Consider the following 24,271-nt stretch of genomic DNA (forward strand, 5'->3'; position numbering starts at 1 on the left):
AACACATTTCCAAATGGTGCCACTTGAGAGTAAAAAAAAAAAAAAAGCGATTGTGTCACGAACCAGGGAATGTAAATCCAGCCAGTGAAAACTCAATCTAAACTCCGTCTAGTTCAGCAAACTAAACACGCGCCGCCTCTTGTGTATCTAATAGCTCCCTGAATATGTTTACCTATCACCGCAATAGGTCTCCACTCATTCCTCCACTCATTTCTCCGCATAATTAGCCCATTTACTTTATGCTTTTATGCGAGCACCTGCGACGAAACGCTCTCATCGCCCTCGTGCGCGCACCATACCGAAGCTCGATGTTATTTCACTCAAGTGAATTACCTCTAAAATATACAATGATGAAATCCACATATGCTCATTTAGAAGAGTCACCTCTTTGCAATTTCTTTTTTTTTTCCATCTCCACTCTCTCCATCCAAGTCTATTGCACTCTTCTTTTCATTGCCCAGCTCACGTATTGAATCTGCCTGATGAAAACAGATCTCACTGCAGCACCACAATAGAATGGCTGATGCAGGAAAGATGAACCCTAATGGATTTTTTTTTTCAACGTGCTCAAGATTGAATATAAGCCCCTGACCTCCAGATGTAGTGGATCCATTTCAACAGCAGAGATATTGTTTATGTGCACACACACACACACACGCGCGCGCGCGCACGCGGGGGCACGGCGCGGCGTCCGCAGCAAAATAAAACGATCTCAACTGGGAGAGACCGAAATTAAGAATTAACCCTCTTTACTGTCCGGCCAGCTATTCGTATCGACGAAGTCTTGTGTTTGAACTTCAGAGTTTGCTTAATTACTCCGGTCGACAGAGTGTGTCAAGGTGAGGCAGAGATTTAATAGAAATTCTTTCGCCGCACAAATGAACCTTGCTCCGCTTCGCTTTGGTAGCTTCGCCAGGCAGCGCGCTGTTTGATTTAGACCTTTCTGATTTTCAGCAGCGAAGCTCGAAAGAGCAAAAAAAAAAATGAAATGTGTGCGCAGAGGAAACATAGAGAAGTTATTTAAAAGATTCAAATTGCTGTCAGCAATACCTTTCTTTGATTCGGATTAATCCATCCGTTTTCATAGACTCTTAGAACGGCAAATCTGCATATTGTAGTAAACATGCGCAAATGAAGGTTCTTACACTGCCACCAAATGAGGAATTCGTACATTTCTGATTTCAGATATGATTTTCCTACAAACAATGATGAACATCAAAACGTTTTGCATTTCAGCATATGTCCAGTATTGTAATTCAAGTTTGGTAGGAGCCAACCAAAAGAATATGTTCATTCGTGAAAACCGCTTGGAAATCATCTTGAAAAGGCTGCTTGAAAACCAAATAGCAGATCTACGGTGTCTTTTCAATGATAGCATCCTGAGACTTTATTGTGTGTCTACTTATTATAGATAGACTCACCAAATTTCATGTTCCCAAGTAAAAGTGGTTATGGGGGGTGAATTTTGCGGCGAGTCATCAAACTTCCCTTTCACGCTCAGCCCATATGCCATGAATAAAGTATGAGAGGTTTGGTAGCAATTGGACAATATATTTTCACATTTACATTTGAAGGGCTCATCAAATTATTGAAAATGACCCCAAAATGTCCGCCTTAAACTAAAAACGGCAGACTTCTTTTCAGGCATGGCTTTTTGGGAGGGTTTTGTTCACTCATGATAAACATACCTAAACATTTCATGTCACTACTGTGCTCCAGACTCGATTATAACAAGTCATCAAACTTAGAACTTTGACAGTTTGAAGGACATGTACAAATGTCCAAAAATAAGATATAATGACAATAATGAGCGTCGCATATCTCTCATGTCTATTCAGGCATGGCTTCTTAAAACGTTTTATTCATATACTCATGATAGATATGGATAACTAACTTCATGTCAAACTCCAATTGAATTTACTGCGAAACTGGCTCCGAGGGCTGGATTAAGCAAAAATCCAATGCGTGCTCACCGAGCCAATTTTGGGAGATATTCTGACGAATAAATTCATGACATTGGGCCTGACTGCAAATTCCTTTACAATGTGTTTCACGGCATTAAAAAAAAAAAAAAATACACGGAGTGGCTGATTGAGCAATGTCTTTGTGGTAAAGGTCATGACCAAAATGTGAATTGTATGATATATGACATGAATCCAATTCCCAGATGTTGGTGGGGGCTACTGATATTCCACATAACCTATAGTGATATAGTTATTCAGATGTACTCTATATCAAGCCACGTGTTGACTGTTGTTTGGCTCGATATGGCCTTTGCTGATGATAAACACACCCATGCATTCTGCTTGACCTTGATATGAATCTGTTTGTATATATACCGCATAATATACGTTCCTTTTCTTTTCATTAGCGGGCTGCTCACTCTAAACAATATGCTGGCTGAGATAATATGAAGCACCTTAAACCCAATAAACTGATAGCAAAGCCAGAGAATCAAGTGTCATCGTATTAAATATTTTTTTTTCTACTCACGGTCAACGCTGCCGGTACAGATCCACTCTTAACTCCATTATAAAACGTGTGTGTGGCTTTTTCGTAGGCTTTTTTTTGTGTTTTTATCACAGAGAGGGGGGCAGTGATGGGCCAGTATGAAAAAATGTGGTGCTACAGTAAAGCTGCGTAATAATAAAAGGTATCGGTTGGAAAATACTTCCAGCAAATGTTTTAAGTTTTTTTGTGTCATCAGCATGTTGCAAAAGGAATGGAAACATTCCAGTGCCATAGATGTGACCATCCGTGGTCATGTAATGGTCAGATAATATCAATAATATTATTTATTGACTAAAATATACTATATCAATATATGGCCTAAATATATAAGCAGTCATTACATTTTCATGTATTTCTTAAAGTTGACTTTGTATATAAATGTTTGGGTCTCTGGAATGTCTTTTTTCCATAACCAATGTGTTGCAATGTTGGTATTTCTGAAAAAGTAAACATAATCCAGCTGCCACCAAGAGCTTTTCCTGCCCATGATTTGGCAGCTAGGCTTGGGGAATATCCCAAGCCACTACAGCACTACACAGAAACGCTACATAAGAAACAAAAGGGAAGCATAGCTGCAGCAAGTGTTGTTGCTATCCCATCTTAGCTTTAGCGACGTTCATTTCTGATAAACAAATTATACTCACGTGTTTGGTTAGTCTTTAACTTTTAGGAAAAGTTACAGTAGGTGGCCGGTTGCTCATCTGCATGAGACAGGTCCAGCTTGGTTCAAAGAATGCTTCAATGTAATCGGGTACCAAAGCCGAGCCGTCCAAATCAAAAGTCCAACTCAAGCGCATTTCCCAACCTGTAGCGATCCGAGACTCACCGAGGGCATCTGGCCGGAGACCAAGGGGCCGTCTTGCGCCAGCATGTTTGACATCATGAGGGTCGGCAGCTCCGGGTAGGAATAAGGGTTGATGAGGCCGTTGTGCGACAGGGAGTGGCACAGGTAGCCCGTGGAGTCGTGCTCCATCAGGTGTAGGAGAGGAGGCTCCGGGTGGTTGGGCGGGGTGATAGGGGGGATCTCGTAGTCTTCATCCCCAGCTCCGTTGCCGCTGGCCGTTCCGCCGCCGCTCCCTCCGCCGCTGCCTCCCGCTCCAGCGCTGTTAGTGCCGCCGCCGCCGCCGCTGCCGCCAGTCTGAGCGGTGTAGCTCTGAGAGAGACAGGGATATGTTTCAATAATACAACGGTGGTTCAAGACATTTGTACCTACAGATGGATAAAGGTAAGCTTGAGGCTATCCCAGCTGAGTAAAATGGTGTTTGCCCTGGACTGGTTGCTAGAGTCATGGCGAGACGTCAAGGGAATGTGGAAGGGACGCACAGTATTGAGAGAAAACACAATCAAACACAAACGCTGAATAACTTGAATCTTCTGAATGCGAGACGGGTCTTTTACAATTAACAGAAATATCCTTATATGTTGCATCCAATATACATGAGTAAAATAGGGTTGTGGGATTGGACCGTATTGAGGACGACTTTTGATAGAAGAAGATCTACAAACTGTCATGCCTTTGGAAAAACTACATGCCTACATTCTCACTAAAAAGTATTGTTTTCTATAAACGTTCAATATTGTTTTGGCAATGTTACAAAACAAAAACGAGTTTGAACTTTCTTTTTTTAAATCAGATCATAAAATCCACGTTACACTTTTCGAAGTGATACATACTATCAATTCGCCTTTTTTTCAGTACTGCCTAGGTCATGCAAATGCTTATGAAATAACAACAAAAGTGTTTGCATCAAACACTGACCGAACCCCACTAAAACATAGTTAAACCAATTACTTTCAAATCAAATCACCCTTTCACACACAAGTATTGCCATGCACACCCTAGCAATTACGCAACTAGGCTAATGAAGTTTGACGACAAACATCAGACATTTTTTTCTTCTCATTCGAGATTACTTAAGGATATCTCCGCCAAATGTTTTCACAGAAGATCAGCGTGAAGATCAAGGATCAAATTTGGTTCAATCATCGTGATATGCGGACCTTGCTCAAACCACTCAAGGCAAGGGTATGACTACGGTTCCATTAGCGTGTTAGCCTCAATAGGGACAACGCACTACAGTACACATTGAAGGTCCCTCCATCGTGTTGACAATACCAGTAAATATAAGGGGTTATATTACTCCAATTAACAATTACATATCTCTGCTATGACTGCAGATCAGGGAGGAAAAAAAAAAACACTTTCCACCCTTGCATGACTGGATTTGATTGGAAACGGGGAAAAAGCTTTGATTCGCTCAGAATGTCGGAATGCAAGAATTTCCTTCTTTCACTTTCACTCAGTGGTTTTTGACCCCCTATACCTTCCAGGGAGATATTTTAAAGACTCCTCAATTCTCCAAAACCTTCACTCACATGTCAAATTAAAATTTTGTTTCGGGTCATTTGCTGCAAAAAAACGCCAAAATACAAAACATAACGTATTTGGACACTAACACGTCGTGTCCAATCAGCTCCACAAAGAGACCCCGAGAGAAAAGATAGCCAGGGGAGTCAACAGGGAACGAAAAAGCAATCTCGAGCTGAAACGACTCCCATTGTAATGACTGTGTCAAATTAATCATCACAAATAATATTCCGGTGTCAGCCATTCAAGGGTTTTTTAATAGAATTTTTATGATTCGCGTCATGCGGCATACATCACACAGTCAGTCCGGCAACATTTCTCAAATCAATTCAATATCATCTTTGTGTAGGCTGTCATGCTCGGCGGCAGAGTGGTCATTTATCTCGGCGGCAGATACTTTTAGGAGGAGAAGAAGACAAGTGAGAGAGAGAAGGGGAAAGAGAGAGAAGACAATGTGATGTGTTGTCATTTTTCTGAAGGTGAGCGCATTGTTCGTTGGGTTCAACTGTTTAATACCTTCACATTCATCTAAAATTGAAATCTTACATACATAAAAGATGCAATAAATAACTCTAAGGAAGCTTGTTCCGAAACAAACAGCTAATATGTTAAATAATATATAAATAAAGAATATTACGTATTAAGCAATAATCACCAAAGATGTCTCGTGTGTCGGCAGTCTGTGTATTATCTGAAATTAAATAAACTATAACCAATCCAAACCAATAATCCAACAAATATAAATATAGAAATAACTGTATGAACATTAAATTATGCTGGCCGATGGAGGCAAATTCAATGCAACCTGCAGGACGCCACAAATACAGAAAAGGTTAATGAAACTGCAATGGAACTGGGGGTTCCTTTTATTTGAAGTCTGCGTCCATGTTGTTTGAATCTTTTCTTTTGCAGTGTTTCTCGTAATGTCTTTGCATTTATCTTGCAGATATTATAATCGTGGTGTGTTTCTTTTGCCCTTGTCTTATTGTAAGTTTGTTTCCATTTTTGTTGTTATTTACATTTTTTTTGCCTCATCCCTGTTTATAGCATGCTGCTGGTTGCAGTGTGTTTACCCACAAGGGCCACTATATTAAACAAGATATACAAATAAAAACGTTGTGAAATAAATTGTGGAAAAAATTTTACATGTAAAATTTTCCGGTAGTGCAGTTTTCAGGGGCTCATGTATTACTGTGCATCTAAAATGATCGTATTACACAGAACATGACAAAAATCAACTAAAACGGTTAAAAATGTATATAAACAATATTAAAAACGGAATATACACTACTATTCATTGATATTGCATAAATAAATACATAGAAATATGGCAATGACTATTGAATAAAAATTTAAATTGGAAAAATAACTGGCAAATTCTCTCTGTTTTGTTTCATTGGCCACTGAAAAAAAAAGCGCATTGCAGTTAATACATCATTTTATACACATGAGAAAGAAAGCTCATTGGAACTTTCAGCAGAATTGAAATCATTTCAACCAGAATTTTGATTAGACGTTTTTAGTGTCTTCTCTAACATTTATGAGAACGATACAAGGTGATAATCTCCAGTCTTGAGAAAGTTGACATGAGTTTTTAGCGTCCCTCCTTTGAAGATAGATGTTTTGTTTTTTGTGCAAACCGTTGGGGAGTACTTTTGTTATTGTTTGGTCTAATGGATGAGAAAAGCAACATTTCCTGAGATTCAATTTCCCTCATAATTGTTGGAAGGAAATGGGATTGTCCGCTGTAAACATCCAAGTCATTGTGTGCGTCCCTTGCCATTGTGCTCCAACGGGTGCCATCTTTGAGTGATCGTGGGGCATGTTCATCAACCTTTTTCTTTGCCGTTTGTTCAAGTGTCTGTCCACAAAACCGGCCACCGTTTCCTTTCAATGAGAATTCTGCAAAGTGCCATCCATTGCCCCTGATGATAAAATGTAAACATGCTAAGGACATCCCCGATTGGATTGTGATAAATCATGCATATATGTCCATTATGCATGCTTTTTTTTTCCTGCATTCTGCTTACTATGGTTTAAAGAATGCTACAGTGGGAGCAAACTGTATTCCAAATCTAAAACAAAAAAACTCCTACAAGACATGTGATTGGCTCCTGGGGCAATATCAACCAATGAGGGCAGGTGTGGATTACAACTGAGCTGATTGACTGATTGTCTCATCAGTCTTCTCCAAGCTGTTGACTGCACCTCCAGAAGCAGTCTCCAACTCACCCGCGAGTAAGAATGCGCAGCGGGAGCAATACGGCGAAGGCAAAACACAGCGCTGTTGTATCAAATTGGAATTTCAAGTGTAAACTCTTCTTCTCTGTTATCATGTTTGGTCAGCTACGGGATCCACTCTAGGTTGATGTCCATAGAGTGCCCATGGCATGTTTGTTTACAGTCAACTCGTCTGTTTGGCATTCGGGAAACCTCCATAGCACGTCTCTCTGCAATGTAGTTTTTTTGATTGAGAAAAAAATGCAAAGCACTGAGTGGGCATAGGACAAAGCGCAAAGTAGGAAGGGAACTGTATGTACAAAAAATTGGGAAATATAACACAATCCTACAAGTAAAATTCCAAACATCATTACAAATGTGTAAAATACAAAATACAATCTTATACACACATTTAAAATGACAAAAATCCTGACAAATGTGTTGTTCAAAACAAAATATATGAATAATAAGTCGGTGTTTCTTCAATAATTTGTCATTTCCTGAATTGTGGATTGATACTTAGGTCATCAACAATATGAAGGAGTCTCGATGGATGGATTTGGTAATATATAAAACAAATATTCATCAAAACGGAAGGTTTCATCATTTAGATTCTTAAGAGTAGTCACCTTTTGCTGAGATAAATAAGCACATCTTGGTCATTTCAAAGTCAGCGTTGTGATGTGAAAAACGCTTTATGACCTGTAATGGTTTTCAGTTAACAGCTGTGCTTTCTCAAGAGTTATCAGCTTGAATTTCTCAACATTTTTCGTCACCGTTTGGAATAAGAGTCCCCAAAACATAACGTAACATGAAAAAAACTTAAATGTGTGTATTAAAAGAAAAAAAGCCTTTTTTTTTTCAAATGATAACGCCAGGATTGCAAATTGAGTCACTTTAACAGTGTGTTAATTGTCATAATTTTTGACTGGGGACTGAAGAACTTGGCCTCCACGCTGGGAGCTGCAGTGGCTGCTTGTAATATTTTAATTACGCTCTGGTTCACTGGACCGTAACAGTTGCATTGCAGCGCACATTCCGTCGGAGGGAAACAGATGAAGAGACAGTTGGCGCGGGACAGAGCGAGGAAATATCATTGATTGGGGAGCGCTCCAGCTTGTCTTTTTATTTTGGCACATGTCTAATCCTCCCTCTGTAGCCTTGCCTGTGCAGTCAAGGCCTTCTGGAGATGATATTGACTGTGGCTAATGGCTCATTAGCTGCATTTTTTTTTCTTATTAGATTATTGTTAGGATGCGCACACGTACCGGCATCCACCACAAAATGCAATTATGTCGTTTTATAATTCTATCATGTTATATTTACAGTAGTACTAAATAAAGATCGAGTTCAAAATGGATTTACATGTTGAAACAAGCAAAACATCTTTAATTGTATCTCTTGAGCTCTACGAATAGATTGATCTTTAATTGCATCGGGATGGATGGATGGATGGATGGATGGATGGATGGGTGGATGGATGGATGGATGGATGGATGGATGGATGAGTAAGTAGGTAGGTAGGTGGGTCGATAGAAAAATGTTATAGAAAGAGAGAGAGGCATTGCAAGGTAAAGATATTGAGCGACAGTCAGAGAAAAACAAATCTATCTCGCTATCAATTTGTGGAACAACCATGAAATAGAGTTTATTATAAGTGAATCAGGCTGTGTTCAAAATGGTTTAAAAATATAATATTAAAAAGATAAAAACAATGTATATGAATAAGATGTTGTATAAAGGTTTGTGGTAATTTGATATACTATATATGTGATCGTAAATATATGATTGTATACCTGTATATGAATTATGTGCATTGTGTTTGTATGTTGGCACTTTTGCTGTGGGCGGGCAATTAAAAAAAGTTTTAAATGAAGATAAAAATTTTAAAAAGGGATAAAACTACCATATATATCTGTGAAAACAATTGTTTATTCTTTTTTTTGTTCAATTTTTGCAGGTGCACCTTAGATTGCCTTATAGGCCGAAAAATACCATATTTTTCAAGATCCAAGAGTTTTATTGTCATATGAATAGGAATTCTGTTCACTTCCCTGAGCAGACTACATTCCATACATGTGGCTCAAAGAAGCGGACCGAGACCTTCTCGATGCGCTTCTAAACACGTGGTTCGCTTCAGGTATGAATATGAACCACAGCTGAGCCGCAACAACTACAGGAGAAATGCACATTTTTGGGCTTAGCGAACCACCATAGCCAGGCAGTGTGCGAAAAAAAATAGGCCACCCTGAATGTTGCGGTGAGATTCATACCTGATCCTTGGTTTCCTGTTTAGCCACGCTGCTGTAAGCACGTTGTGGATCGGGGAACGCAGAGCACAACATCTCCTTTGGCTTACTGCACGCATACGTATGTGTTTTCTCAAAATTGAAACGCGTTGCAAAACTTACATTGAATGAGCTGCTTTGGAGGCTCATATTTATATTGCAGCTCTTACAAGAGCAAAAATTTGCAGAATAGGAATGCATCACATAGATCTTCCTTGTGTTTTTTAAATTTCCGTGTTAGTGCTCTGCTTGCCGCCCCTGTCATTTGTGTTGTCACATGTGTGCGTGAAATGCACCCTGCGGAAAAAAAAAGCCTGCTTTGAATCTAGACCAAACAGAGCGTAGGACTCTTTTCCATCTTTTCCAGTGACCGAGGTGACGGCACCAGCTCTGTCTTCAGGTGAGGGCCAGATGCCCACAAGAGATTATGCTCTATGTTGTACCTTTGACTAAATAAAGTACCCCTGATTATTTGTGGGATAGGTCTGCTTTACTACTAGTGTACACTTTTCTGCCTGTTGAAAGGCTTCGTCACACTGCTGAATTACACTTCAAATCCCACTCACACTTCCATTACCTCAGTCCCTACACTACCAGCTTCCAAAGAGGCAACTAGACAAAGTTGGCCACTCTTTTCCCCACTTTATTTACAAATCCTCTTGCTTACAGTGTTCCTCGAGTCCCACTTTACACGGAACACAGAGAGGCTCATTCTACAACACCATCCATCTCTGTATGCTGTCAAGTCGGGCTTAATTAAAGCCAGAGCTGATCTTGTGCCACGCGATCATGTCAGAGAAACTACAAAGGCTGTCCTGGCAGGAGAACAGCAAAGGGTGATGAGCGCCAGGTGTCACCTTACAGTTACTCTATACCTTGTTTCTCCTGCTTCCCTTCTGTTGCCGGAGTTACACGGTAATGCTGCTATCGCTCCAACGCTGACCACGGGACCTCGTGAAGACAAGATGCGTCCTGTGGCTTGAGTGCTTTCATAAGAGGTAGCGCATGCATGCAGTAATGGTGCAGTAATTAAAAGGAATGGCGCAAGTATGCAGATGTTCACGTTCACCCTTTTGATGACTAATTAAGAAGAAATAAAACTCTGACTTTGCGGCACATTATCAAAGTTTGGGGCTGAGCAGATTCGGTGTTGACCACACAGGGTTTTGCGATCTTAGGATTTAACATTTCTTTGATGGCTTGAACACTTTACAAATACATCAGGGAGAAAAATAAAATCACCAAGCGACCTCACACCACAGGATAATCACTCTTTTAATCACTCAGTGACATGCGATACTCCCAACCCATGATGACTGATCAGAAGGAAGGTCCAGAAAGTCAAAATCCTGCCACCATTCGACTTTATTCTTGGTGCCTCTATTCAATGGACAGGTAATCATAGGAAAAGCCAAATGCTGTGGATAAAGCCAAATGCTGGTCACATGAAAAGACCTCAAAATAATCATTTGGAGACACTTAAAACACCACACCAGCGACAAAATAATAAATACAAAAATCCCTTCCAACGTCATATATCTTCTACCACCTATGATTACTATCCTTGATGTCTCTCACTCTCCTTTCCGTCTTTTCGGCGTTGTATCCTGTTCCCGCCGCTTGTCTCACTTGTCAGACGGGTTCACGGGGTCACCACCAACTGATGGCGCGTCAAGGCCGATTAGCGTCAGCTGCGTTTGCGCCATGTCATATTTCATTATACGTCCGGCGAGTCAGGAAGAGTAGGCGTGATTTGATTGGACGACAGAAATGATATAATTTGTGTTTAACCTCGGGCTGTACGAGCTTCTGAGTGGCGTACTAATGCATGTTGCAAAAGGATGAGGGCGGGCCATCTCTCGCTCCGCCGGCAACTAATTTAAAGTGGCACGCGGCCGAGTTGAAGCCGAGTCAAGGCGATTGCCCAACATGTGTCGGGGTTACAAGTGAGGCCTTATCAAATAATAAACACAAGCTAACCTGTGCTTCTGTCCAGGCTTTTACTTTCCACCATCGCTTATTCGCTCTTTGATTAGTGTGTAGCAGGAACACGCATTTTTAATACCCATCCTTCCTTTTCAGATACTGTACACCCATCTCATTATTTGGGGATATTGACCATGCTGCTCCGATAAAATGCTGTTCCTGGTTCCATGGACTTTGAGAGTATGCCAGCTAAGATTGGACGAAAGGCAGCGTACAAGACTGGTCGTGACTTACTAGTCACTCGCAGGGCACATGTTGACAGGCGACAATTCACACAGTCACCTGAAAGTAGGAACCGAATACAAGTGAGATGAGAGAACTGCGATATTGTCGGTGACCTATACTTAGAATAGAATCGACTGGATGTCAAAATGGGGTGTGGTTCAATTCCCCTGTCTGGACTAGCGCTATCCAGATATCTGAATCTTAATACATGAACTGCTTTGATCAAAAAGATGCAAAAAAAAGATCAAATCTGGCCCAATGATGGATATGTTTCAAACTTAACTGGGGTGAAAATGAACTACGAAGCATCTCTGCCATGCAGAGTGACTGTCATATTGATGCTGCTGTGTGTTGAGTGGGCAGGGTACAGGAAGGAAGTGGATGTTTCAAATGAGGAGCATAACCGCAGTCACTGCCTGACAGGGTGCATTTAGGATTACATTGGCTGTGGTACAATTTTATTCCCCCTTTTCCCTTTACTCCTCTTCCATTCCTTTAACTTATTGGCGACCGTCTACTCTACGCAGCAGGCGCCCAAACATACAATCCAAATAAAATAATCCAAATCACCACGATTCTGTTTTAAAGATAGTTCAATCATTTGCTGTTCTTCCTCCGACCGCCTAACCGGCTATTAGCATGTGCACAATGGCGCTACTGTGCGTGCACAACAAAACAAATTATTGTTGCAAGAAAAGGTAAATGGAGAATACAAAAAAAAAAAGGCTGCCGCATGTGGACCGAGTGACTGGAACAATGTGGAAAATAACAAAGGGAGCGCTGATGGTGCAGTCACGCAGACAAACCGACATTATTCGCAGAATTGTTTGGATCCTGTCACCCACAAATAACTGCTCTTTAAACAAACGAAGGGGTGTTAAATCCCCGTCCCGTTCCTGTGAGCGTATTAGCCCTTGAAAGGCTTTTGTGCACGTTTCATACGTATTTCCCATTTTTCTTTTAATCCTCCATCTTCTCGTATACATTAACCCAAAGTGTTTGGCTGCTTTGCCGGTGTCACTCGTGCTCGTAAGTGCCCCCATCCAAGGCTGAGAGTCTATGAGGCTGTGTATCAGAGGCTGGCACAGCCGGTGCCAGCAGGAGGCTAACATCTGCGCCCCTGTGTTCTTTGTTGTCATTGTTTGCCGCGAGGCTGGCGGCGAGCGGAGGGGACGGCTCGCTGGCGGTGTCGATGAACTCCGCTGTTTACGTGTTTTGGCAGACGTGCTCACCGAGCCAACCCCATCATTGAAGATGATAAGATGCGTATCTTGATACAGTGAACCCTCGGCGTACAGTATGTTCATGGACTCTTTCGCCGTCTTAAGTTTTATTTGTCAATCTATTCTTGGACTTCTGCCTACGTTTTTACAATCACGGGAATAGAAAGCATCTGAGGCATTCTCAAGAAATTATACAGATCTGAAGAGTCGGAACCGAAATGACACAGGTCTATTTTTGGAATTTCTGTATATAGGATGCGCTGGGTTATAAGACGCACAATTATGATGGGCACACAATTATGCAAAAATGCATTCCCGCACTCCATGAAAAAATGAATCAGTACAGCCTTTTATTTAACTTTAATTCAAAATCCATACATAGGGTGCAACTGATTAAAATTCCCATTGTTTTTTGGGGGGAAACTAAACAATTGTTTTGTGCTTGTCAACTGTAATCGTAGTGTGCAGTCATGTGCTTGTTTTTCTGGAGTTTGTGTGAAATTGACGTGTTTTGATTTATGCTGCCTTCTTGGCTACATCTGTTTACCAGCGATGATATTGATATCAACCTGCTGGTATGTACAGTACTTCCTAATTCAGTACCTCAAAAATTCTCATAGGTGTTGTTATTTTAATTGCTTTGCAGTTATGATTTTTTTTTTAATCATTTTTATGTTTTTCTTTATTTATTTATTTTATTTGATTTTATCTCTCATCCAGGGTCGGTATTTTGAGGTGTGACAGGTGGTGACCGGTTTGCTTCTTAATGTATGTGTTGCCATGCAGTAGCTATGGTCGTCCCTGAGCTTTATTATTTCACATTGGATTGGTGTGTGAGAGTTATTTCAGCTCATTAGAACATCAAGCCATGTTAATTTCAGTGCTTCTTTCCGAGTCACTGGAATTTAGTTCCCGAGCCTTATTTTACTAGATGCAATTATGTTGGATTTTTTGGTGTAAAGACTTTTTACTTTTACTTTTACTTTTTACTTCCATGTCCAGTCAATTACTGGCTCCAAACTCTCCTCACATTGATAATAAACAGCAAACCATTCCCTGTCATTTGGCAATTAATGGCGGAGCAACTGAGAAAACAAGGCGAGCAGCGCAAATAATGGTTTTAGCCTTCAAACTTTACTGTGTATAGTTCAAATTTATTTACAGTGTAAGCCAAAAAAAAGTATACTGTACGTAAATCCGCTCCCAGGGAAACCGAATGCTGGCCATAATTTACATTTCAGTTGAGTTGATGAAAAATGAATATGAGATGAAAATCTAGACGCAGTAAATGAACAACTGGCTAGTTAAGTGAATTTTTTGTTAATTTGACTAATGGAAAAGATGGGCTTTTTGACAGTGAAATGGATAGTGGGCCGTCATCTACTAGCACACCAGCAATTATGTTTCACTCAATTACACAACCACGACTCCACCACGTCACTTCATTTTTGTGAGCTTTGCTGAACAACTATTTGTGACATCCATCAGTTTCAACTATTTGAATAGTTTTAAACCTAAATATTTTGGAGAATGCAAAGCAGTCCTACCTTAACAACCTAACATCTGTTTTAAAAAAATGCCAGAGTATTTTTTCATAATCCACTCTTTCCAGCTATTTCATCGAAGGGACAGTGTGTAAGATTTAGAGCGTTTTTCATTCAAAAGGCACCAATTAAATGATTATAAATTTCAAAAACTTGCAAATAAATGTGTTCTTAACAACCAACAGTATGTTTTAAACATAATTGTATGTCTAGTTATCATTAAATTATATTGCATGGGGGGTGGCACTTCTCCGAAGGCTGCCATGTCTGTTATGGCTACGGACAATGGTAAATGCAGCACCCCCTGCTGTCCGTAATGAAAAACGATCTAAATATTACACATTGTCCCTTTAAGGGAAATGTTGAAAGATGAGTTTAAAATGATGCTAAAAGTATTTAAAGATCATGGGTTGTGGTATATTTCTGTTATAAATATATATAAATATTAATATATATTTAAAACATTTGGGGGGGAGTGCCTTTTATTTTTTATCAGTTTTGTTTCCCTCTCAGAGAGCAAAGCAGCTTCAGATTCTTTCATTTATTTTTGCAATTTTTAAATCAATTCAGGCCTTTGCGCCTATCCTTTTCGCAGACTTCAACCTCACAGTTTCCCATTAGTTCATCATTTAGAAGATCGCACAGTTGCAAGCTGACTTTCTCACAGTATTTCTGCCCTGGCAGAGTTGGTTAAGGTTCCCCTCCCCCGCGTGCGTCTCATCTTCCCACCATATGTTTCTGATGAGCCATTGTAGAACATGATCCCTGAACTCTTTTATGTCCAACCTTTAACAAATCTATCACATTTGTGCCTCCATGTTCTGAATTAAAGTCCCATTCCAACCTTTCCAGTCAGGATGAGTAATACTCCTGTTGGCAGCCGCCCAGGTCCCCCCCCCCCCCAAAAAAAAAGAAGCCAGGGATTTCTGGATACGTCGACGTGCCACGATTGGTCCACCTTCAGCCTAGTGTGACTGACAGGAAGCGAGGTGATTGGGTCGGGGAGGCGCTGGTATCTTTGGATCGGTGCGCTGATTAAAGCGCCGGCGTTTTGTAAACTCCCGCCGTTCGGCGCCCTGCTGGTCTGAATTACAGTTCGGCCACATTAGGTTGATTTACAGCTTCCTCCTGCTGTTTAGATTGGAAGGAGGGGATCTGGAGTGGTTGCCCGCGACTCTTTCATTGATTCCTCACCCCAATTCCTCCCTTCACCTGACTCACCTCGTCTGCGCATTGATCTCTTGCCTCCGCTCCTTTATCCGTCCCTCCCCAAGTACTGGTTTTCAATTTTTCCTACTTCTCCCAACAACCAATTCTGTCCCCTTTTCCATCCCCTTTTGCTTAAATGCGCGCCTGACTTGACGCGGTCCCTCCACGCCGTTTCCCACCGACTGCACCTTCCCCCCCGCATCTCTCCCCCCTCAGATACATCTTTTGTGAAAATGAAAACAACCAGCAGCTTGCCAAAATATTTCTATAGCCCGCGTGCTGACAATGCAGGGACAGGGAGACAAAGCAAAAAGATGCGCAGGCATATTTGCGGCGGCGGCGGCAGAGATGGAAAGCGCTCTCTCTCGCTCGCTCCCTCTCGTTTTTGCTTTCTCTCCGTGGCCTTGCTGCAGTCATTTACAAGCCCCCTTTCAATGCATCATGTCCATTTAAAAGCTCTCTTCAAAAATACTAGTTCAACATGGCACCGCACGTGAGCGTATATTTGTGTAAGGCCCTCTTTTCTAACCCTGCTCTCAGTGCCCCCACTGATGAGATGAAACTAATGGCAACACTAATGCGTTTGTGTAGGTCCTTGCATCCTTTTGGCCAGCGTGAGGAGACTTGCATCTCAAGGCAACATGTTAGACAGCGTGCTTGTTAAATTCATCCATTTGTCCATCCTCGCTGTGTATTCCTAAAACTGGAATACCCGGAAAAAACCCTAACCCTAACCCTAACCCTAACCCAGAGACAGATGCACGGGGAAAACACGCAAACTCCACACAGGAAGAAAGGAGTCGGAATCAATCCCGGAGCCTCTGCATTGTGAGGCGGCCATGATAAGCACTCCTCCACCTTACTGCCCCAACCATACAATAATATTAATATATAACATAGTAACAGTCTAGCACAGCATCCATCCTGTTTTTATTTGAAGAGTATGAATTAAAAATTAAAAAACTCAAGGGCTAGACATTATGTCACTCGCTGTCAACTGAAAATGGACATCACAAGGCACAGGTTCCGACCAATCACAGCTCAGTTTACAAATACCACGTGACTAAACTCAGAAAGCAGCTGAGCTGCGGTTGGTTGTTACCTAAATCCTAAGCAACTTTGCTGTCCTTTTCTCTTGATAGCAAGTAACAAAATGGCATAAATAGATCAAATATTTTTGTGTATTTTTAAAGACCTTTGTAAGTGAAATGCTATTTAACTGTTTTTGGATCTTTTTTTTCTATTTTTTGCTATATATGTATGGAACCTCAGATATTTGCAGGCATTTATGAGGTTTGGTTTTCCACTTTACACTACAAAGGGGGGCAATAAATTCCATTTGATCAAAACGATTCCTTACTGGTTCTTTTAATATATGTACATGAAAGCATTACTGTGAGTTGCCACATCTGCTTACTGTAGCTGTAATTAAAGCGAAATCATTGATCGGTCAAAGGAAACAAGCCTCTAAAACATAAATTCAATCATTTAGGACCAGATGTTTTTTTTTTTTTCTTTTTCTTTTTGTACCTGCGTAATACATGAACTTAAAAGTGAAAGAAATATGCAAATGTGTTTCTTTCAACTCAGAAATCCATAATGTTCCAGCTTTGATGGTGCGAGCCGTATGGTAACTCCGAACAAGCGAAAGCGCCTGGCTGCGCTAAACACGCCACGCGTAGCGCATGCTAAAACCACATGCAACGTTTTTTGGCTGCAGAGACGCTACAGCGGCAGCCAATCAATAAAAGCTTGTTACACTAATTGCAAGATCATAATCTCCGATTCCTACTTCAGCTGAATATCCAAACAGTCACTCCATTAGCAGAATTATTCCCCCGTGCAGTTCGTCCGACTCGCTTTGCTTCCATTTGCTCATTTTCCTTTCTCGCCCCCCCCTCCCTTACGACATATTCTTCTCAAACGGCAGTCTGGTTAAACGGATTCATAAGTCAGGGAAGAAGACATCAAAGGGAAGAATCATCAAGGTAAAGTGCTGATGAAGTTTCTTTTTCAGTTGCCCCGCCATGCCGTACGAGAACGTAACCTTTGAATGCGCCCGCTGTTCCCTTCACAATCAGCAAGCGAAATCCCACTTCAGTCGAAGGTCTCGCAAGGAGGGGAAGAGAGGCACTCCAAATTCATTGCTCATATTAAAGCGTCAACGATGAGGTTTTTATGTTTGAGGGCTTGGGGGATGGGGTTTTCCCGCTTGTCTGTAGACGATGAACGATCACGGGGAAGACAAAGAGCGGGACCCGTGAATCTGTCACCCCGTGCACGTGGGAGGGAATGTACTGGATGAAAACTGCGACAGGGAACACACAGCATGCTCCGATGTTTGCTTTCAACTCTCCCGGTGTTGCGTTTGGGGGATTGGACTCCAGACTGACCAAAAAGCGCTTGTGGAGGCCATCAAAATGCCCAATGAGGCCATGTGTCAATTTGAGCGTAAGTAAGAGGGATTTTTGTTTGCGAGTATCCATCTGGATCAGTACCTGGAGAAAACGCATCCAGACACGGGGGCAACATGTAAATTCCACACAGGAAGCCCCGTTTGAACTCACGACCTCTGAACTGTGAGACAGATGTGCTAACGAGTCTGCCACCGTGCCCCCTATAAAACAGGTAAAGTCGTAACATTTTTACCGCATTCAAATCTTTAACTTTTCGCCTTTGATGTAATTACGCTATATTTTTAAACATATGATTTTTCAGTGACCAGTTGGAACCAGTGTTTTTATTTATTATCTGTTTATTTATTTTTTGGTTTTTGAATGCATTTACAAGGGTGGTCAATTACACGCAGATTGTTATTATTCGCAAAAATAGATCACATCTTTTGTTTTGTGATTTGACATGAATTGTTAATGGATAATAATAAGCGGCAAAAAAATATATATATATATCACTTGATTGGCCCTAATCTCCGCTTACATGAAAGATAATTCTGAACTGACCATATTTCAAAACCCTGCAATTGGCTGGCAACCAGTTCAGGGTGTCCTCCGCCTACTGCCCAAAGACAGCTGCGATAGTCACCAGCAAGCCGGCCACCCTAGTGAGAATAAACGACTATAGAACATGGATGGATGAATGGAAATTTTAAAAATGGTGAAATTATTGCAATAAATATGGCAGGACCCTTGATAAGATGTTCAACATACAGTAAAAGCCTTCGAAGATAAAACCAATGAACAAAAGGCGTGGCGGGATTCACAGTGGGGTGCAGCTTTGAAAATCCACACTTACTCCATAGTCTGCACGCCGAGCTGCTGACCCAAATGCATTTCAATGCATTGAGGTGTGAAGAAGAAGGAGAGGAACTCACGAAAAATCAAGCAAATGAGGGGGAGTCAAGAAACTAGAAAAAGATATAAAGCGGCAAACACAGGAGGAGTGAGCTTTGGGCGCTACGATTTTGGTTTTTGTTGCTGTTGTTTTTTTTTTCTTAGGACGCAGCGTGTGGGGAATATGGTTTCTGTGAACATGGAAAGGTTTTCTGAAGAATTAAACACGTTCATATATATATATTTTAAAAAATCCTATCGTGCTCTGCTCTCATTTGTCCGCATGTTAGCTTTCACTGCATGGTCATATGTTTTACAACACATAAAAACACGTCAATTTTTTTATTTCATTTTATTTCAATTACAGTATTTTGTAGTGGAGATAACAAAATAAGAGAGAAAGATGTAATAGGAAGAAACAAATGGAAAATAGGGGTTTTAATAGCGTGTATACAAATACTGTAGTTGGATATCTTTTGTAAGGGGCCATTTATCAAAACTGTTTCAGTGAGAAAGCATTGAGAATTTTGCCAGATTGTGATATAACAGTGCAGATAATCTACATGTAGGGCGAAAAGAATTTGCGAGGGCTACTACAAAAACCACTACCAACTGTAGTGCGGATCACATGGAAATGCTATTGATGGGTTCAAATGGGAGTTAAACGTTTCTAGCATTGCAATATCCATATAAAGTCAATACAGTTTATGCAGACAGGCGGGCACTCGTTCAGGGCAGCCTGGATGGCGCAATTGCCCAACGTGAGTGGGTGGGGGGTGGGGGGACTATCATTTGACAACGTGAACTTTTCAGTGTGTCATATCGCCGACGGCTGATCGCCGTTGGGAATAGTGAAATAAACAATTCAGGGCCATGTAATCTTTGCGTACGTCATACAACACGGTCAGCATCCAACAGCAGCAGAGACTGAGCCAAAAAGGATGAGGCTTGGAGAAAAGGAAGCCAGGAAGCTGCCATACCTGGTGAGTGTATTGACTTGTTTACAGCTTTGACAACTGTGAACCAAGCTGGCGTTTAGAAACCAGAGCAGCACAACCGCTGGTCACAAGATTGGCTGGCCATGTTGAAAAACGTAACCCTTTTCTGCTCCAAGCTACCATGTCTGTGATTTTCTATGATCAAAGGCGCCGTGAGACCCATGGCGCGATGCCATATTAAGTTTTTGGCCTGAAATAGCTAGCATAATTTGTCGAATGCTTTTCTGTTACGGCACAAGAAAAGAATATTCAACAAGCATGCATCTGGCATGTACACAAAATTTAAATCCTCGGGTTACGAGGCTCTCGACTTACGATGTTTCGAGGTTACGAATGCGAACACCAAACAATTGGACGCTGAAACACCAACAAAAAAGTGCTATGTTCTATTTTGGGGTTTTGTTGATGTAAAAAAAAGTGACGGTGCCATTCTTGCCGGCCACGGGCACGTTTGCACAACTTGTAACAGAAAGAGGGTTAGGGTTAGGGTTAACCCTAACCCTAACCCTAACCCAGGGCCGAAAATGGCCGCCGCGCTGTTTCCGATTGCATGGCCCTTCAAAACATGAGTTCCCTACGAAATAAAATGCGGTGCGAGAAAAAAGTTTATCTGACAAAACAGAGAGAAAAAGGGACAGGACAATAGAACAATACTTTACAGTACAGTATGTATAGAGAAAACTATGTATTTATCTCTTATTTATTTCTTATTTTTTAGTTACTATTTGTATGATGTTCCGACCTACACATTGAAATTTGGGTTACACCGCGTCTTAAAAACAGATTCAAGTCGTAAGTTGAGAATCCCCTGTATCTCCAAAACCACCACTTTTCAGGCGACCCCAAGAATATAAAGTTTGTTTAAGCATTAGCATTGCATCACGAAAGTTAGCAAGCAATTTTCAACATATAAATTGGACAGTAAGTACACCATCCACACATGGGCCGACAAATAGTATGCATTCATTTAAAAATAGGAAATTCCCCAAAATACGGCCGACGCGGTGAGTGTATATTGATTGACGGTTGAGTTATCGCTGATCCCCAGTGATAAAGGTGCATCCGTCGTATTAGCTAGCTTTCTACGTTAGCAACTGACGTGTCTTCACACGCAGGCGAACAAATGAAAATAAGCACATTAGCAGGTGGTTTACACGACAGGGATCGTTCTTAAATTGCCCCTCGGAGGGACTCGAGCTGTCAGCTAGAAGGAGAGCCTCTAACTTGGCCAAACAGCAAACAGAGGAAGGCACATGTCAAATATGAGGTCATTGGGAGTAAACAGAGAATAACACACGCGGCAAAGCGAAATCGTCAGTTTCACGCCATTTGGGTGGCTCGGAGAGCACCCGCCTTTCTGCCCCTGTCAATCATCTGCAGCACATTTGCAAGGTTGTTATCTGTTCACCAGTAACACGGCAAAAATTCAGAGTGCACATCAGCACATCTTGTAATCACTCAGCGGCAAGTGCCGTAAGACGCTGAATTCCAAATGGAGGATAAAAGCTGCGGATCTAAAGAATTCTTTGACAGCCAAGGCAACGTGTCGGATAACAGTACTAAAAATCACTCTCTGACATTCGCCTATTTATTACCAGAGATCTCCAAATTGACTTTATAACTCATGCGGAAAGAAAAAAAAAAAACCTCACTTTTCTCAATCCGGGCTCAGAGCCATGCTTATAATAAAGCGGCACATTAACAAATTAACCCCCCCACACACACGCGCGCACACACATAAAAAGCAGTAAACTCAACAGAAATGTAAAGTTAGTGTAGGCCGCGAGTCGGCTGCGGTAATTACAATTGACAGAGACAAATTCCCGACTCCCCCGTGGATGTCAGATGGGCTTATTTCCCAAACTCCGACAAATCTGCCTGTCCAAACACAACCATATGCTCACCCAGTTGTTCGGGACCAGCTGTGCTGCTGTAGAGATTCTAGCTGGGCGGCGTTGCCATGCGCATAAGCACCCCCCTCCATTTTGACTGCCACTACAATAAGGACCAACCCACTCAAAAGTCAAAGTGTGCTTCATGACGACTAAACAATTCAAACGAAGTGAATGTAAAAGTCTGAGTTAGCTCCATGCTTGCTGCTCGCCTTTTGTTTCGTTAACCAACCGCTGTTTCAGCTTTGGTAAAAACAAAACAAAGCAAAAAAACAGCGAGCTTATAAGTACAAGTGAGAACATGCAAATGGTGTTTCTTCATGTTGTGCCCATGCGCGTTTATTTCCTCATCTTCATTACTAGACTATTAATTGTATACACTACATTTTTTGCAAAATAATATTTAGTCTGTTATTCACTTGATTTTTTCATGCTCAATTAATACTGAGCCAAAGGCAGTCAACCTAAACTGGCATCTTCATCGCTCAGAGCAGGGAGTGACCAATCACGACTCATCTGGCAAATATCACAAGATCAAACTCAGAAAAAAAGGTGAGCTGTGATTCATCGTTACCTGACCCCTGTGCACGCCATTTTCAGGTGGCAAGGAGTGTTATGTATTATGTATGAAAAATAATGCACTTATCAAATTAATGGTAGATTAACCATAGACAAAACATCAACATTTTACTGCTGTAAATGGCTAAATAAGCGATGTATCATTTTAACTAGACCAGGGGTGCAAAAGCAGTTGCCTGCACGCCATTTCGAAAAATAGCTTCTTGGTGACACATGTAGACAGACAATAACTTTGCTAAATCAAAAGCTCAAATTCTTTGTCTTCTGGAAAAAAAAAGACTAATATTGCTAGATTTTAGGGAGTCACTGTTATAAAACTCTTCTTCAATAATTATGAATGTTTTACAGTGCCTCCTGGTGGCCAAGCCACGCACACCAGAATAGTATAATGTCCTTTTCTCTGATCGGGAGGGGCTTGTGCTGAGAGGACAGCAATGTGTAGGAATGATCTCTGTAAGACTCTCTGTAACAACCCAGGCTAAAGTAGACGAATCGCTACGATGCAAAGATCTTGGTCTGTCAACGTATTTTCCTGTGGCCAATTACTACGTTTCACTCATCATGTCCAGCTGTTGGCAAAGTCTCAGCAGCTAACGGAATGTGGACGCTGAGGGACTCACCTGGCCGGGCGGGAGGAACTCATGGCTGTTTTCATTCATGTACATGTTGTCACCATCAAACTGCAAAAAAAAAAGGAAGAAACAATTAGACAAGCGGGAGGCTGAGGGATCCCAACGGGGAGCGACAAACAGCTCCCCAGTCAGTCGGCGGCGAAACAATGGCGACACAGCAGCCTAATGACTAAAAGTCGCCAGCTTACGGACCTCGGCGCTCTGGTGCGTGGCACTAATTACACTTCATTAGACACGCGCGTAATTAGGCCTTGTCAAAGCTTGTGTAACTCACACTTTTCCTCTCAGCGTGCCTCAAGCCTCAAACTGTGCGTGCGTGTGTGTGTTTGTGCGTGTGTGCGCTAGTTAAAAAGTGACAAAGGCCTAACAGAGTGGCAAGTTGTCAAATAACATTTCGCTCCTCTTGCAGTGTTTTCTCACCATGCTCATTTCTTAACATGGGATTTGAACTTGCTTTGGTTACATTGAAACGTCATTTCAAACTAAGTACACATTTCTATTGAAAATAAATGATTCATCTTCCGCATGTTTTACCCCCTGAAAAAAAAAAAAAAATTATCCTCATGACTTAAAACACACACACACTAAGTTATGAATTTACTACTTTAGAGGGTTAAATACAGACATTTTTCTCACATGACATGATACTACCTTTTTTTTGGGGGGGGGGGTACAAAAAATTTGATATCTTTTGGTTGACTGAAAAAATAATAATCTTGCAGAATTACAATTTTAATTTTGAAAAATACACTTTTTTTTGACAAAAATTTTAAAAGGAAAAAAAATGCCTTTTTTATTTAAACTACCCATATTTTTCTCGGAATATAACTGATTTTTTTTAAATGTATAAAAAAAAAGTAGGATTATCATAATTCCTCAAATATAAGACACATTTTTCATTCAAAAACAAAGGCCAAAAGTGTGTGTGTCCTAGTTGTTAATTTTTTTAAAATTCTACAACATTCGAGGAAGATTGTTACGATAATGGGGTGAGCTAGAGGGCAGAAGTCAGTTTTCTCTTAGCAGCAAGTGCCTGAATTGCAGCTAACAACTGCTCGTGTTAGCTGAGGTTGTTACGGCATTAATTTCAATATAAGAAGCAAGCAGACTGAACCAACACCCGAGCCCATCCTTGTTCACACACAGGAACTTCACGGTAGCTTTCAAGATGGAAGTGTTCCTTGTAGCAAAGCAGATTGCAAACTGTGAGGCTGCTAAATGGTTTGGGCTAATGAGCTCGTGGCCCTCGCACGTCAACCTAGAGTGGAGCGTGTAGCTGAACAAACAGGATAACGAGGAGGTACAA

General features: G+C 41.2%; 1 protein-coding gene across 2 annotated transcripts in view; it reads right to left on the reverse strand.

Moving 5' to 3' along the window:
* Positions 1 to 24,271, reverse strand: part of tox2 (TOX high mobility group box family member 2) — a 94,281-nt gene that overhangs the window by 30,555 nt on the left and 39,455 nt on the right. For both annotated transcript variants that reach the window (XM_088424598.1, XM_088424597.1), the window contains exons 3-4: positions 22,954 to 23,013; positions 3,338 to 3,664 (exon numbers count right to left, since the gene is read on the reverse strand). In XM_088424598.1, the coding sequence (XP_088280724.1) occupies positions 3,338 to 3,664; positions 22,954 to 23,013 (387 nt within the window). The remainder of the gene's footprint in view (positions 1 to 3,337; positions 3,665 to 22,953; positions 23,014 to 24,271) is intronic.

This window comes from Hippichthys cyanospilos, chromosome 9 (assembly GCF_059441005.1).
Source record: "Hippichthys cyanospilos isolate Australia breed blue-spotted pipefish chromosome 9, RoL_Hcya_1.0, whole genome shotgun sequence".
Classification (NCBI taxonomy): domain Eukaryota; kingdom Metazoa; phylum Chordata; class Actinopteri; order Syngnathiformes; family Syngnathidae; genus Hippichthys; species Hippichthys cyanospilos.